This window comes from Oncorhynchus mykiss, chromosome 1 (assembly GCF_057628025.1).
Source record: "Oncorhynchus mykiss isolate SJ-2025 chromosome 1, ASM5762802v1, whole genome shotgun sequence".
NCBI classification, from domain to species: domain Eukaryota; kingdom Metazoa; phylum Chordata; class Actinopteri; order Salmoniformes; family Salmonidae; genus Oncorhynchus; species Oncorhynchus mykiss.
The window spans coordinates 16,025,133-16,042,350 of record NC_143022.1 but is presented as its reverse complement, the minus strand read 5'-3'; the positions used below and the strand labels follow the sequence as shown (position 1 = coordinate 16,042,350).

Below are 17,218 nucleotides of genomic sequence, written 5' to 3'. Positions count from 1 at the left end.
CCGAGAGACAAAGTAAAACAGTGTTATTTTATGGACAACAAGACAAAGTAAAACAGTGTTATTTTATGGACAACAAGACAAAGTAAAACAGTGTTATTTTATGGACAACAAGACAAAGTAAAACAGTGTTATTTTATGGACACCGAGAGACAAAGTAAAACAGTGTTATTTTATGGACAACAAGAGACAAAGTAAAACAGTGTTATTTTATGGATACCGAGAGACAAAGTAAAACATAATTTGCCACAGTGAAATGACAAAAGTACAAAATAGTTTTCCAAGGTTAAAATGCAGCACTACGTCCAAATCAGTGGAGGCTGCTGAGGGGAGGACGGCTCATAACATTCACTGGAACGGAGCGAATGGAATGGCATCAAACACATGGAAACCATGTTTGATGTATTTGATACCATTCCACTAATTCCGCTCCAGCCATTATCATGAGCCCGTCCTCGCCAAGTAAGGTGCCACCAACGTTCTGTGGCTCAAAGTCTCTCTCTGGCTCTCTCGCTGGTTCAAATCAAATGATATCACAGCTGGTGTAGACTTTTCAGTGAAATGCTTCCCTATGAGCCATCCTAACGATGCAGTTGAAAAATATTTTTCAATAATAATAAAAAATAGTAACGAGGTATAAAATACACAAGAATGGAGGTATATACAGGGAGTACCAGTACCAGATCAATGTGCAGAGGTATATACAGGGAGTACCAGTACCAGATCAATGTGCAGAGGTATATACAGGGAGTACCAGTACCAGATCAATGTGCAGAGGTATATACAGGGAGTACCAGTACCAGATCAATGTTCAGAGGTATATACAGGGAGTACCAGTACCAGATCAATGTGCAGAGGTATGAGTCACTTGAGGTAGATATGTACATGAAGTCAGGGTAAAGAGACTAGGCATCAGAATAGATAATAATAAGTTATTTGAGGTAGATATGTACATGAAGGCAGGGTAAAGTGTCTAGGCATCAGGATAGATAATAATAAGGTATTTGAGGTAGATATGTACATGAAGGCAGGGTAAAGTGTCTAGGCATCAGGATAGATAATAATAAGGGTTTTGAGGTAGATATGTACATGAAGGCAGGGTAAAGGGACTAGGCATCAGGATAGATAATAATAAGGTATTTGAGGTAGGTATGTACATGAAGGCAGGGTAAAGAGACTAGACATCAGGATAGATAATAATAAGGTATTTGAGGTAGATATGTACATGAAGGCAGGGTAAAGAGACTAGACATCAGGATAGATAATAATAAGGTATTTGAGGTAGATATGTACATGAAGGCAGGGTAAAGTGACTAGGCATCAGGATAGATAATAATAAGGTATTTGAGGTAGATATGTACATGAAGGGAAGGTAAAGTGACTAGGCATCAGGATAGATAATAATAAGGTATTTGAGGTAGATATGTACATGAAGGGAAGGTAAAGTGACTAGGCATCAGGATAGATAATAATAAGGTATTTGAGGTAGATATGTACATGAAGGCAGGGTAAAGTGACTAGGCATCAGGATAGATAATAATAAGGTATTTGAGGTAGATATGTACATGAAGGCAGGGTAAAGTGACTAGACATCAGGATAGATAATAATAAGGTATTTGAGGTAGATATGTACATGAAGGCAGGGTAAAGTGATTAGGCATCAGGATAGGTAATAATAAGGTATTTGAGGTAGATATGTACATGAAGGCAGGGTAAAGTGTCTAGGCATCAGGATAGATAATAATAAGGTATTTGAGGTAGATATGTACATGAAGGCAGGGTAAAGTGACTAGGCATCAGGATAGATAATAATAAGGTATTTGAGGTAGATATGTACATGAAGGCAGGGTAAAGTGTCTAGGCATCAGGATAGATAATAATAAGGTATTTGAGGTAGATATGTACATGAAGGCAGGGTAAAGTGTCTAGGCATCAGGATAGATAATAATAAGGTATTTGAGGTAGATATGTTCATGAAGGCAGGGTAAAGTGACTAGGCATCAGGATAGATAATAATAAGGTATTTGAGGTAGATATGTACATGAAGGAAGGGTAAAGAGACTAGACATCAGGATAGGTAATAATAAGGTATTTGAGGTAGATATGTACATGAAGGCAGGGTAAAGAGACCAGACATCAGGATAGATAATAATAAGGTATTTGAGGTAGATATGTACATGAAGGCAGGGTAAAGTGACTAGGCATCAGGATAGATAATAATAAGGTATTTGAGGTAGATATGTACATGAAGGCAGGGTAAAGTGACTAGGCATCAGGATAGATAATAATAAGAGTAAAATAAAGAACAGAGTAGCAGCAGCATATGATGAGTGTTAAAGAGTGTGTCAGTTTGCGTGTGTTTTGTCTGTGTGTGTGTATAGTGTATGTGAATGTGTATAGGATCCGTGCAAGATAGAGAGTCAGTGCAGATAGTTCGGGTACCATTAATTGACTATTTAGCAGTCGGGCTATTCTTTCTTTGGCTATTCCCGATGCTGTGGTGTTTTGGTTCTTTCCAGTGATGCTATTAGCATATCAGAGGTTGCACTGAGTTGCTTGTTGTTTTTCCTTACTGAGCCATATGGTGGGTGAGTAAACTGAGGAACTTGGACCGTGAAGTAGTGGAGTTTTGTTCCTAGCACTCCCAGTCACAGTTACAGCCTGCAAAGTGATTAGTGAGCAAAACTAACGTCTCAGGACATGCAGCACCTGGCCATCACGGTGTTCCGTGTTCCAACTGTTAGAGAGACAGGGTTACACAAGAAGACAAGGGTCAAAAACTCCTCAGGTGTTACAAAATACCAAGTTGGTTACCGTTGTTTTCACACAGAATTGCATCCTGCCCCTCAACGGGTTGCTTATAAAATGGTGTGAATTAATTTTGCGGGGAGACTGAAAGAAGACTGAAAGAAGACTGAAAGAGGACTGAAAGAGGACTGAAAGAGGACTGAAAGAAGACTGAAAGAGGACTGAAAGAAGACTGAAAGAGGACTGAAAGAGGACTGAAAGAGGACTGAAAGAAGACTGAAAGAAGACTGAAAGAAGACTGAAAGAGGACTGAAAGAGGACTGAAAGAGGACTGAAAGAAGACTGAAAGAAGACTGAAAGAGGACTGAAAGAGGACCTGAAAGAAGACTGAAAGAAGACTGAAAGAGGACTGAAAGAAGACTGAAAGAAGACTGAAAGAGGACTGAAAGAAGACTGAAAGAGGACTGAAAGAAGACTGAAAGAAGACTGAAAGAGGACTGAAAGAAGACTAAAAGAAGACTGAAAGAAGACTGAAAGACGACTGAAAGAGGTCTGAAAGAGGACTGAAAGAGGACTGAAAGAAGACGGAAAGAGGACTGAAAGAGGACTGAAAGAGGACTGAAAGAAGACTGAAAGAGGACTGAAAGAAGACTGAAAGAGGACGGAAAGAAGACTGAATGAAGACTGAAAGAAGACTGAAAGAAGACCGAAAGAGGACTGAAAGAAGACTGAAAGAGGACTGAAAGAAGACTGAAAGAGGACTGAAAGAAGACTGAAAGAGGACTGAAAGAGGACTGAAAGAAGACTGAAAGAGGACTGAAAGAAGACTGAAAGAGGACTGAAAGAGGACTGAAAGAGGACTGAAAGAGGACTGAAAGAAGACTGAAAGAGGACTGAAAGAGGACTGAAAGAGGACTGAAAGAGGACTGAAAGAAGACTGAAAGAGGACTGAAAGAAGACTGAAAGAGGACTGAAAGAGGACTAATGGATCACCTCTGTGAAATCTGGATCCAATAAGTGTAGGGGACATGTCAGTTATAGCCCTCTAATGGAACGCACTTACTGTTCTTCCCAGGCAGTATAATTTGCTCTATTTTCTCAGTGATTTGACAAATAAACTGTTGCTGAATGTGTTTGAATGTGTTATTCATTAACAAACACATCCCTCTCTCTCTCTCTCTCTCTCTCTCTCTCTCTCTCTCTCTCTCTCTCTCTCTCTCTCTCTCTCTCTCTCTCTCTCTCTCTCTCTCTTTCTCTCGCTCTCTCTCTCTCGTTCCAGCGTCTCCACACCCTAACCTTGTCGGTAAACCCTGCTTGAAGTTGAAAGTCTATGTCAAGCCCACAAGTGAGTATTTTCTTCTCTATCCAGTCTTTAGGGAATGTCGTTGTGAAATTGCTTACACTCCATTTTAGTTTCACTGGCCTTTGTTCAGAACAAAAACATCTTTCTCTTTCTAACTTTGCCATTCATTCTGCCTTGTGAAGAATGGGTGTAGTCAGCAAACGAGACAGCCACACGTTCTAGGATGTTGTAGAGCTTTTCATCACACCCATTGTGCATTATATTGCTGTATAGGAATCCATATATATTAATGTCTACAAATAGATAGAAATGTGTTAACTGATCAGATAGATAGAAATGTGTTAACTGATCAGACAGATATAAATGTGTTAACTGATCAGACAGATATAAATGTGTTAACTGATCAGACAGATATAAATGTGTTAACTGATCAGACAGATATAAATGTGTTAACTGATCAGACAGATATAAATGTGTTAACTGATCAGATAGATAGAAATGTGTTAACTGATCAGATAGATAGAAATGTGTTAACTGATCAGATAGATAGAAATGTGTTAACTGATCAGATAGATAGAAATGTGTTAACTGATCAGATAGATAGAAATGTGTTAACTGATCAGATAGATAGAAATGTGTTAACTGATTAGACAGATATAAATGTGTTAACTGATCAGACAGATATAAATGTGTTAACTGATCAGACAGATATAAATGTGTTAACTGATCAGACAGATATAAATGTGTTAACTGATCAGACAGATATAAATGTGTTAACTGATCAGATAGATAGAAATGTGTTAACTGATCAGATAGATAGAAATGTGTTAACTGATCAGATAGATAGAAATGTGTTAACTGATCAGACAGATATAAATGTGTTAACTGATCAGACAGATATAAATGTGTTAACTGATCAGACAGATATAAATGTGTTAACTGATCAGATAGATAGAAATGTGTTAACTGATCAGATAGATAGAAATGTGTTAACTGATCAGATAGATAGAAATGTGTTAACTGATCAGACAGATAGAAATGTGTTAACTGATCAGATAGATAGAAATGTGTTAACTGATCAGATAGATAGAAATGTGTTAACTGATCAGATAGATAGAAATGTGTTAACTGATCAGGTAGATAGAAATGTGTTAACTGATCAGATAGATGATAGATGGTAGAGGCAAGGCAGGTTTTGGTGCGGCACTCTCCAAGCAGTTGGAGAGCACTCAACCGTGAAATGTGTGAACTTTCCCAGCAAAGTTCCACATCTCTCATTCTGAACCCATATTAACCCAGGGATGGTAGACAAACAACAGGACCACCTGTGGGTCAGAGCCTAACCTGCAAAGCCCTCTGCTTGGTGATTGATGATGTTAAACCATTCCATCTCTGTCTTTGCTCAGAGCTCTATCATCCAGACCCCTATTTAAGACTGCTTATGATCCCTGCCCTCTTGAGTCAAGTGGAAATAATTAATCTGACGTGGGCCAGATAGCGATCCAAACTTTGACCTCCAACTAGTCATCGTTCACCAAAGCCCGATGCTGTGGTGTCCCACACAGATCGGTTGACCTCCAACTAGTCATAGTTCACCAAAGCCCGATGCTGTGGTGTCCCACACAGATCTGTTGACCTCCAACTAGTCATAGTTCACCAAAGCCCAATGCTCCCACAGAGATCTGTTGACCTCCAACTAGTCATCGTTTACCAAAGCCCGATGCTCCCACAGAGATCTGTTGACCTCCAACTAGTCATCGTTCACCAAAGCCCGATGCTCCCACAGAGATCTGTTGACCTCCAACTAGTCATCGTTCACCAAAGCCCGATGCTCCCACAGAGATCTGTTGACCTCCAACTAGTCATCGTTCACCAAAGCCCGATGCTCCCACAGAGATCTGTTGACCTCCAACTAGTCATCGTTCACCAAAGCCCGATGCTCCCACAGAGATCTGTTGACCTCCAACTAGTCATCGTTCACCAAAGCCCGATGCTCCCACAGAGATCTGTTGACCTCCAACTAGTCATCGTTCACCAAAGCCCGATGCTCCCACAGAGATCTGTTGACCTCCAACTAGTCATCGTTCACCAAAGCCCGATGCTCCCACAGAGATCTGTTGACCTCCAACTAGTCATCGTTCACCAAAGCCCGATGCTCCCACAGAGATCTGTTGACCTCCAACTAGTCATCGTTCACCAAAGCCCGATGCTCCCACAGAACTCTGTTGACCTCCAACTAGTCATCGTTCACCAAAGCCCGATGCTCCCACAGAACTCTGTTGACCTCCAACTAGTCATCGTTCACCAAAGCCCGATGCTCCCACAGAGATCTGTTGACCTCCAACTAGTCATCGTTCACCAAAGCCCGGTTCTCCCACAGAGATCTGTTGACCTCCAACTAGTCATCGTTCACCAAAGCCCGGTGCTCCCACAGAGATCTGTTGACCTCCAACTAGTCATCGTTCACCAAAGCCCGATGCTCCCACAGAGATCTGTTGACCTCCAACTAGTCATCGTTCACCAAAGCCCGATGCTCCCACAGAACTCTGTTGACCTCCAACTAGTCATCGCTCACCAAAGCCCGATGCTCCCACAGAGATCTGTTGACCTCCAACTAGTCATCGTTCACCAAAGCCCGATGCTCCCACAGAGATCTGTTGACCAACTAGTCATCGTTCACCAAAGCCCGATGCTCCCACAGAGATCTGTTGACCTCCAACTAGTCATCGTTCACCAAAGCCCGATGCTCCCACAGAACTCTGTTGACCTCCAACTAGTCATCGTTCACCAAAGCCCGATGCTCCCTCAGAGATCTGTTGCAGAAGCAGGCAGCAGAGCAGGTACTGGCCATAAACTAGGACTGGGACAATACCAGTATCATGATACTCCTTAGTATTGTGGCAAGCAAACAAAACACGAAGCAAATTTAACTTATTTAGGAAAACAGTCCTAATGTTGGAAACAAACATCATTATGCTGTCATCCAGTCACGTATTTATTTTCCAAGCTATAGAACACAATACTTTACATACTGCAAGTTTTTAAAGGACCAAAGAGTTAGATCTGCTTCGTGTTTTCATTTTTGCCATGGAAAAAATATTGTGAACCTGGTGTTGTCCCAGCCCAACCATAAACACGAGGTTTAAAGTTGGCGTAACCTCAGACCAGTGTTGGTGCGAGGTGACATTCTCCACTGCTCTTTAAAGGATCATTTTGCTGTAGTAAATCTCCTGAGGACAGGTTATACACATCCAATGTGCTTCCAAAACCTTACGGGTCACTATGGAGTAGTTAGGATGTACCCACAAGGTACGGCCCAATCTGGCCCTCATACCATCATGGCCCCCTAATCATCCCCCTCCCTCCTCTCTCCTCTAACTATTCCCCAGGTCGTTGCTGTAAATGAGAATGTGTTCTCAGTCAATTTACCTGGTTATATTAGTGGTTACATGTATTGTATTTTTTTATACGGTATATTTTGTGCTCTTGTACTGTAGGCCTATGCCTTTCCATGTGCATTGTTGTTGGGTTTGAATGGAGAGGTTTCATTTCAGCTGTTTGTTTATTAAAGGCAGCTCGATGAAGGCAGACAGCCCCCCCCCCCCCCCCCCCCCAGATGAAGGCAGACAGCCCCCCCCCCCCCCCCCAGATGAAGGCAGACCCCCCCCCCCCCCAGATGAAGGCAGACAGCCCCCCCCCCCCCCCCCCCCCAGATGAAGGAAGACAGCCCGTCTGCGGTTGTATGTTCCTTTTCTGACTCACAGAAGGCATTCATTCATTTTAAGCTGTTTGTACGAAGCCTTTGGAGAAAAGGAAAGGTATTAAACTCACACTACTGTGTCAATATTTGGAACAGTGTCATTTCCTGGTGATTTTCACTTGGAGTTTATTAACCTGACTGGTCGTGTCGTTCCGTTATCTCTGTGTAATTGCGAATAAACATGTTAGAGATGATCAATTTCCCACGGCAGTTAAAAAACAATGACATGATCATTGAAAATCACACAGTCTGTCTATTATGGAGCGTCTCCATTGTCCTTTTCTTTTGTTGCCATGGCATTTTAGCATGATAGCATTTTTGTCTATGTTGTTTTTGTTGCTCCTTATGTGTCATAGTGTAATTGCATCACAAGTTTTACTGTTTGAACATACAATTACATTATATACGGTATGTAAACATCGTAATAAATATGAATCCTATAGGGAATCCTATGCCATAGGCACATTTCAATTACCTTAGCATCTATAATAAATAGTAGACTGTTGAAAGTAAACAGGAAGAATAGTCCAGTGTATGACTAATGATTGATTGTTATATTGACATCGTTATGAGTTCTGGCTCTTTAATGTGCACTGCTCTCTCTGAATATCTGGAGGAGAAACGCATTTATTGGATTCCGTGATTAAGTCGGGATTTTAAAAATATGTATTTTACCTTTATTTAACTATGCAAGTCAGTTAAGAACACATTCTTATTTTCAATGACGGCCTAGGAACAGTGGCTTAACTGCCTTGTTCAGGGGAAAAACGACAGCTCAGGGTTTCGATCTAGCAACTTTTAGGTTGTTAGTCCAATGCTCTAACCACTAGGCTCTTGCCGCCCCAATTCACAGGTAGATTTCGGTGTGGGTTTGCTTGGAAGTTGGCCAGACGGATCCTGTGTGGGTTGGAGATTGTGAAATGTATATACAGTGCCTTGCGAAAGTATTCGGCCCCCTTGAACTTTGCGACCTTTTGCCACATTTCAGGCTTCAAACATAAAGATATAAAACTGTATTTTTTTGTGAAGAATCAACAACAAGTGGGACACAATCATGAAGTGGAACGACATTTATTGGATATTTCAAACTTTTTTAACAAATCAAAAACTGAAAAATTGGGCGTGCAAAATTATTCAGCCCCCTTAAGTTAATACTTTGTAGCGCCACCTTTTGCTGCGATTACAGCTGTAATTCGCTTGGGGTATGTCTCTATCAGTTTTGCACATCGAGAGACTGAAATTTTTTCCCATTCCTCCTTGCAAAACAGCTCGAGCTCAGTGAGGTTGGATGGAGAGCATTTGTGAACAGCAGTTTTCAGTTCTTTCCACAGATTCTCGATTGGATTCAGGTCTGGACTTTGACTTGGCCATTCTAACACCTGGATATGTTTATTTTTGAACCATTCCATTGTAGATTTTGCTTTATGTTTTGGATCATTGTCTTGTTGGAAGACAAATCTCCGTCCCAGTCTCAGGTCTTTTGCAGACTACATCAGGTTTTCTTCCAGAATGGTCCTGTATTTGGCTCCATCCATCTTCCCATCAATTTTAACCATCTTCCCTGTCCCTGCTGAAGAAAAGCAGGCCCAAACCATGATGCTGCCACCACCATGTTTGACAGTGGGGATGGTGTGTTCAGGGTGATGAGCTGTGTTGCTTTTACGCCAAACATAACGTTTTGCATTGTTGCCAAAAAGTTCAATTTTGGTTTCATCTTACCAGAGCACCTTCTTCCACATGTTTGGTGAGTCTCCCAGGTGGCTTGTGGCAAACTTTAAACGACACTTTTTATGGATATCTTTAAGAAATGGCTTTCTTCTTGCCATTTTTCCATAAAGGCCAGATTTGTGCAATATACGACTGATTGTTGTCCTATGGACAGAGTCTCCCACCTCAGCTGTAGATCTCTGCAGTTCATCCAGAGTGATCATGGGCCTCTTGGCTGCATCTCTGATCAGTCTTCTCCTTGTATGAGCTGAAAGTTTAGAGGGACGGCCAGGTCTTGGTAGATTTGCAGTGGTCTGATACTCCTTCCATTTCAATATTATCGCTTGCACAGTGCTCCTTGGGATGTTTAAAGCTTGGGAAAAATTTGTGTATCCAAATCCGGCTTTAAACTTCTTCACAACAGTATCTCGGACCTGCCTGGTGTGTTCCTTGTTCTTCATGATGCTCTCTGCGCTTTTAACGGACCTCTGAGACTATCACAGTGCAGGTGCATTTATACGGAGACTTGATTACACACAGGTGGATTGTATTTATCATCATTAGTCATTTAGGTCAACATTGGATCATTCAGAGATCCTCACTGAACTTCTGGAGAGAGTTTGCTGCACTGAAAGTAAAGGGGCTGAATAATTTTGCACGCCCAATTTGTCAGTTTTTGATTTGTTAAAAAAGTTTGAAATATCCAATAAATGTCGTTCCACTTCATGATTGTGTCCCACTTGTTGTTGATTCTTCACAAAAAAAATACAGTTTTATATCTTTATGTTTGAAGCCTGAAATGTGGCAAAAGGTCGCAAAGTTCAAGGGGGCCGAATACTTTCGCAAGGCACTGTATATGTGTGTGCATATTTACAATTGCAGTATGGTGGAGAATGTGGGGACCTTTCTGTTAAAGACCTTTATTATACAAAACAACCAGGCCTAGCCTCAATCCATCCTCTGCCCAAACCCTTAGAATTCCTTTCCCTAAGTCTGCTATGTGACTGTTTATTGTCAACTGCTCTGAGAGGGTCCAATCCTAATCTTGTTTGGGAGACCGGGGTTAACCTTGGTTTTTCCCAGAACCCCCCCCCTTTTTAATGTATTTTGTCGGAATGGAAACGGCCAACTCTTTTATATTTAGTCAGGTATTCCAGAATCAGAAAGCTTTTCCTCATGGCAGCTGTAAGGAGAGGGAGTTGAGGTGTTTTAACAATAAATATGCCAGTACATCAACTCTCCTGGAGTCAGCCCCGCCCACTGTTTGATTGTCTGTCTCTCTATTGGTGTGACTCGTGTCTTCAAGACTAGTCTCCCACTGCAGACCTGTCAACAACATGTAGCGCTTCTCACTCTGCCCATGTCAACGTTGGAGATGACAGTGAAAGTGGGAGGTGTAAACATCACACGTGTATGTATGACTATTGTCAGAGCATATCTGGGTCACGAGGAAGAAAATAACCAAAAGGCGTCAATGTAAGCTTTGCCAGTGTTTGCTTTTGACAAAGCCCAGATATAGCCAGATTGAAACTGCACAAGGATTTGACTGTATTAGATTGTTAGATTGCAACCTGTTTGAAGCATAACGACTCTCTCTCTCTCTCTGTCTGCCTCTGTCTGTCTGTCTGTCTGTCTGTCTGTCTGTCTGTCTGTCTGTCTGTCTGTCTGTCTGTCTGTCTGTCTGGCTGTCTGTCTGGCTGTCTGTCCCTCTCTTTCTCTCTCTCTCTCTCTCTCTCTCTCTCTCTCTCTCTCTCTCTCTCTCTCTCTCTCTCTCTCTCTCTCTCTCTCTTTCAGATGACTCAGTGTATGAGTCCCCAGAGCCCTTCCTGACAGACGACAGCACCGGTGGCTGTTGCGTGGCCGCCCCCTGCCTCTCCCTCATGCTGGCCATGCTGCTCACGCTTCTCCTGTCCTCATCATAACATCTTGGGCCCGCCGGCCTTACCCCCCTTGAAACAGTCCCCCACCCGACTTCCCATCAACTCTTCCGCCTCTGCCCCCTGCGAGGAGACATGCCTCTTCCACACACCCTCTCCCCACACCTGTCCTCTCCTCCTCCCATATCAGTCTACTCTCCTCCACCCTCCACCCTCAACCCCTCGACATGCACCATCTGGACACTGTAAACTCATACTGCCCCTCCCTCAGAACCCTCCAACTCCTCAGCGTAACCCTTGCTTCATGACCTCTGGCTTCTGACCCTCAGCTTACAGCTCAAGTCCAGGTGGCGATAAAGTGGAGTAGTCCTGGGGACCAGGAAGGAGTCGCTTAAAGACGAGAAGGAGTCCCTTAAAGGCAGGAAGGAGTTTCTTAAAGTCTTTACAAAAACAGCCTCCCAGCTGCAGAGGAGCGCTGGGATGTGCAAGAAATGGATGGGGTTTTGAACCGAACTGAGCACAAACTCCCCTCCTACGTGTCTGGATGGTCGACAGTGACGTCTTCTCCACTTAAGAACCCTCTCATGTGCATCTTCATCTTCGGACTGTTTGCGTTTCTCTTTGAGTCTTTGTGCTTTGATTATGCTCAGTAATGTCCCACTTGTACATGTTCATTCTGTTACAGTGTATTATACAGTAGTATATTACTTTGTCACGTTGGCTCCTGTGGTGATAGATCATAGGTGAACCTTCTCTCTCTCGCTCTCTCTCTCTCTCTTCTTGTGTGTCTCTGACCAGTCTCTTTCTCTCTCTCTCTCTCTCTCTCTCTCTTCTTGTGTGTCTCTGACCAGTCTCTCTCTCTCTCTTCTTGTGTGTCTCTGACCAGTCTCTCTCTCTCTCTCTCTCTCTCTCTCTCTTCTTGTGTGTCTCTGACCAGTCTCTCTCTCTCTCGCTCTCTCTCTCTCTCTCTCTTCTTGTGTGTCTCTGACCAGTCTCTCTCTCTCTCTCTCCCTCTTATTGTGTGTCTCTGACCAGTCTCTTTCTCTCTCTCTCTCTCTCTCTCTCTCTCTCTCTCTCTCCTCTTGTGCGTCTCTGATCAGTCTCTCTCTCTCTCGCTCTCTCTCTCTCTCTCTCTTCTTGTGTGTCTCTGACCAGTCTCTCTCTCTCTTCTTGTGTGTCTCTGACCAGTCTCTCTCTCTCTCTCTCTCTCTTCTTGTGTGTCTCTGACCAGTCTCTCTCTCTCTCTCTCTCCTCTTGTGTGTCTCTGACCAGTCTCTCTCTCTCTCTCTCTCTCTCTCTCTCTCTCTCTCTCTCTCTCTCTCTCTCTCTCTCTTCTTGTGTGTCTCTGACCAGTTTCTAACATCTTTGTAATTTCTAGCAGTATCGTCCCAGAGTAGATGAGGACCTTTTCTGTAAATCTGCCAAAGACACTTGTTTAACTTTTATACCGGGAGAACAGGGGGGTGGGACGGCGCTGTCGTGGCTCTCCAACAAGGTCGTAAGCAGCCATAGACCTCTGTGTAGACCCTCTGAAACATGTTATGGGGGTCCCATCACAGACGGGGCAGTGTAGATTTTTTAAAAGAGGATCTTTTTGTCATACAAAAAAATGTTATGTAAAAACAAACAAATGAACCTTTTCAAAAATGGCCTTTTTTCCACTGGTGCTGAATTCAATATGAGTCTCTCCATCTCATGCTGCGGTGCTTTACCCCTCTTCTCTGTCTCTCTACTCCCCCTCATCTCTTTACCCCTCCTCTCTCTTTCTCTCTCTACCCCTCTCTCTCCCTACCACTCTCTCTCTACCCCTCTTCTCTCTCTCTACCCCTCTTCTCTCTCTCTGTACCCCCCTCATCTCTTTACCCATCTTCTCTCTCTCTCTCTACTCCCCCTCATCTCTCTACCCCTCTTCTCTCTCTCTACCCCTCTCTCTCTCTCTACCCCTCTTCTCTCACTCTCTCTCTACCCCTCTCTCTCTCCCTACCCCTCTCTCTCTCTCTCTACCTCTCTTTCTCTCTCTCTCTACCCCTCTCTCTCTCTACCTCTCTCTCTCTACCCCTCCTCTCTCTTTCTCTCTCTACCCCTCTCTCTCTCTCTACCTCTCTTTCTCTCTCTCTCTACCCATCTCTCTCTACCTCTCTCTCTCTACCCCTCCTCTCTCTTTCTCTCTCTACCCATCTCTCTCTCTACCCCTCTTCTCTCTCTCGCTCTCTCTCTACCCCTCCTCTCTCTTTCTCTCTCTACCCATCTTCTCTCTCTCTCTCTACCCCCCCCTCTCTCTACCCCTCTCTCTCTCTCTACCCCTCATCTCTTTCTCTACCCCTCCCTCTTCTCTCTCTCTCTCTCTCTCTCTCTCTCTCTCTCTCTCTCTACCCCTCTTCTCTTTCTCTCCCTCTCTCTCTCTCTCTCTCTTTCTCTCTCTCTCTCTCTCTTTCTCTACCCTCATCTCTCTCCCTCTCTTTCTCTCATTCTCTCTAACCCCTTCTATCTCACTCTCTCTCATTCACTCTACCCTCTCTCTCTGTCTCATTCTCTGCCCCCTCTCTTTCTCTGTCTCTCATGCTCTGAATGTGAGGTTTTCACTCTATGACACGTGCCCATTGCTATGTCAGGTCCTCTTGTCTGAGTCCCAGTACTAAGGCTGTTGACCGCTGGGTCATTGTGGAGACTGAGGGTCTGTCATCACGAGGGGAATGGACAATGTATTGTGCAACACTAAGGAAGCCAGACCTCCATGTACACTTAAAGGTGACGGAAAGGGAGCCAGACCTCCATGTACACTTAAAGGGGATGGAAAGGGAGCCAGACCTCCATGTACACTTAAAGGTGATGGAAAGGGAGCCAGACCTCCATGTACACTTAAAGGGGACGGAAAGGGAGCCAGACCTCCATGTACACTTAAAGGTGTCGGAAAGGGAGCCAGACCTCCATGTACACTTAAAGGGGATGGAAAGGGAGCCAGACCTCCATGTACACTTAAAGGTGTCGGAAAGGGAGCCAGACCTCCATGTACACTTAAAGGTGACGGAAAGGGAGCCAGACCTCCATGTACACTTAAAGGTGTCGGAAAGGGAGCCAGACCTCCATGTACACTTAAAGGTGTCGGAAAGGGAGCCAGACCTCCATGTACACTTAAAGGTGACGGAAAGGGAGCCAGACCTCCATGTACACTTAAAGGTGTCGGAAAGGGAGCCAGACCTCCATGTACACTTAAAGGTGTCAGAAAGGGAGCCAGACCTCCATGTACACTTAAAGGGGATGGAAAGGGAGCCAGACCTCCATGTACACTTAAAGGGGATGGAAAGGGAGCCAGACCTCCATGTACACTTAAAGGTGTCGGAAAGGGAGCCAGACCTCCATGTACACTTAAAGGTGATGGAAAGGGAGCCAGACCTCCATGTACACTTAAAGGGGATGGAAAGGGAGCCAGACCTCCATGTACACTTAAAGGGGATGGAAAGGGAGCCAGACCTCCATGTACACTTAAAGGGAACGGAAAGGGAGCCAGACCTCCATGTACACTTAAAGGGGATGGAAAGGGAGCCAGACCTCCATGTACACTTAAAGGGGACGGAAAGGGAGCCAGACCTCCATGTACATTTAAAGCTGACGGAAATGGCCCCAAACAAACTCCAGTGGGCGTTTGGAATCTCAGATGCACTTCCGCTTTACAAAATTGACTTTTCCGTTTCACTAAAAAAGACTGGGGGACTGAAGTGTATGAGAGTAATGTTGTGGCTTTGTGATAGAACACTCCTCTCCCCGGTCATGACCGACCATTTACAGACAGCTGGTCGAGAACATCCGAATGAACGCAGAAATAAACTAAATTTCAGAGAAAAGTGAGCTAAATACAACTTTTATATTTGACTTTATTCCATGTTATTTCTTACTTTACTTTTCAAAGAGGCAGCAGAAGTTATTCATATGTGAAATGAAATTATATTGTAGACCCTTGAAATATTAGAGCGACGAGGGTACCAGTCTCTGCAGTCAAACAGAGAATCAGCCGTTTGCTATTGTTGTTGTTGTTTTCCTGCTTGTATCACAATGCATTCTGGTACTTGTAGTCCTGTAATGCTTTTTTTAAAGGTGAAGAACATGGTGTGGTTATCAGATCAATTTATTTTTAGTTGGTTTTAATGTGGATAAAACATGTTTGGATTTCATATGAAATGTTCTTGTTTTGACAAAGGAAAGCTATGGGGAAAAATTGAGAAAACACAAATAAAGCTTTTTGTCTATAGCGGATATAGCTCTGGTTTACAGTGTGACATTTCTATACTGTAGGCTACAGAGTGAATACATCATCAAAGTATTCTGAACTGCTGTTTCAATCAAACATGCGCTCTCGGACGTTGTTTGCAGTGTCTTTACCTAAACTAAATTGCAGTCTAATGTTGATAAGCCAATTTGGTAAAAATAATGTCTGCATATGGATTTAAAAAAAATATATATATATACACTGCTCAAAAAAATAAAGGGAACACTAAAATAACACATCCTAGATCTGAATGAATGAAATATTCTTATTAAATACTTTTTTCTTTACATAGTTGAATGTGCTGACAACAAAATCACACAAAAATTATCAATGGAAATCACATTTATCAACCCATGGAGGTCTGGAGTCACATTCAAAATTAAAGTGGAAAACCACACTACAGGCTGATCCAACTTTAATGTAATGTCCTTAAAACAAGTCAAAATGAGGCTCAGTAGTGTGTGGCCTCCACGTGCCTGTATGACCTCCCTACAATGCCTGGGCATGCTCCTGATGAGGTGGCGGATGGTCTCCTGAGGGATCTCCTCCCAGACCTGGACTAAAGCATCCGCCAACTCCTGGACAGTCTGTGGTGCAACGTGGCGTTGGTGGATGGAGCGAGACATGATGTCCCAGATGTGCTCAATTGGATTCAGGTCTGGGGAACGGGCGGTCCATAGCATCAATGCCTTCCTCTTGCAGGAACTGCTGACACACTCCAGCCACATGAGGTATAGCATTGTCTTGCATTAGGAGGAACCCAGGGCCAACCGCACCAGCATATGGTCTCACAAGGGGTCTGAGGATCTCATCTCGGTACCTAATGGCAGTCAGGCTACCTCTGGCGAGCACATGGAGGGCTGTGCGGCCCCCCAAAGAAATGCCACCCCACACCATGACTGACCCACCGCCAAACCGGTCATGCTGGAGGATGTTGCAGGCAGCAGAACGTTCTCCACGCCGTCTCCAGACTCTGTCACGTCTGTCACACGTGCTCAGTGTGAACCTGCTTTCATCTGTGAAGAGCACAGGGCGCCAGTGGCGAATTTGCCAATCTTGGTGTTCTCTGGCAAATGCCAAACGTCCTGCACGGTGTTGGGCTGTAAGCACAACCCCCACCTGTGGACGTCGGGCCCTCATACCACCCTCATGGAGTCTGTTTCTGACCATTTGAGCAGACACATGCACATTTGTGGCCTGCTGGAGGTCATTTTGCAGGGCTCTGGCAGTGCTCCTTCTGCTCCTCCTTACACAAAGGCAGAGGTAGCGGTCCTGCTGCTGGGTTGTTGCCCTCCTACGGCCTCCTCCACATCTCCTGATGTACTGGCCTGTCTCCTGGTAGCGCCTCCATACTCTGGACACTACGCTGACAGACACAGCAAACCTTCTTGCCACAGCTCGCATTGATGTGCCATCCTGGATGAGCTGCACTACCTGAGCCACTTGTGTGGGTTGTAGACTCCGTCTCATGCTAACACTAGAGTGAAAGCACCGCCAGCATTCAAAAGTGACCAAAACATCAGCCAGGAAGCATAGGAACTGAGAAGTGGTCTGTGGTCACC

The 17,218-nt window shown here is 44.0% G+C and overlaps 1 protein-coding gene across 1 annotated transcript in view; it reads left to right on the top strand.

The window, feature by feature from the left end:
• Positions 1 to 13,040, top strand: part of LOC110486932 (ephrin-A2) — a 220,154-nt gene extending 207,114 nt beyond the window's left edge. The window contains exons 3-4 of the mRNA XM_021558831.3: positions 4,025 to 4,090; positions 11,310 to 13,040. Of these exons, the coding sequence (XP_021414506.1) occupies positions 4,025 to 4,090; positions 11,310 to 11,437 (194 nt within the window). The 3' untranslated portion in view covers positions 11,438 to 13,040. The remainder of the gene's footprint in view (positions 1 to 4,024; positions 4,091 to 11,309) is intronic.
• Positions 13,041 to 17,218: the final 4,178 nt, after the last annotated feature.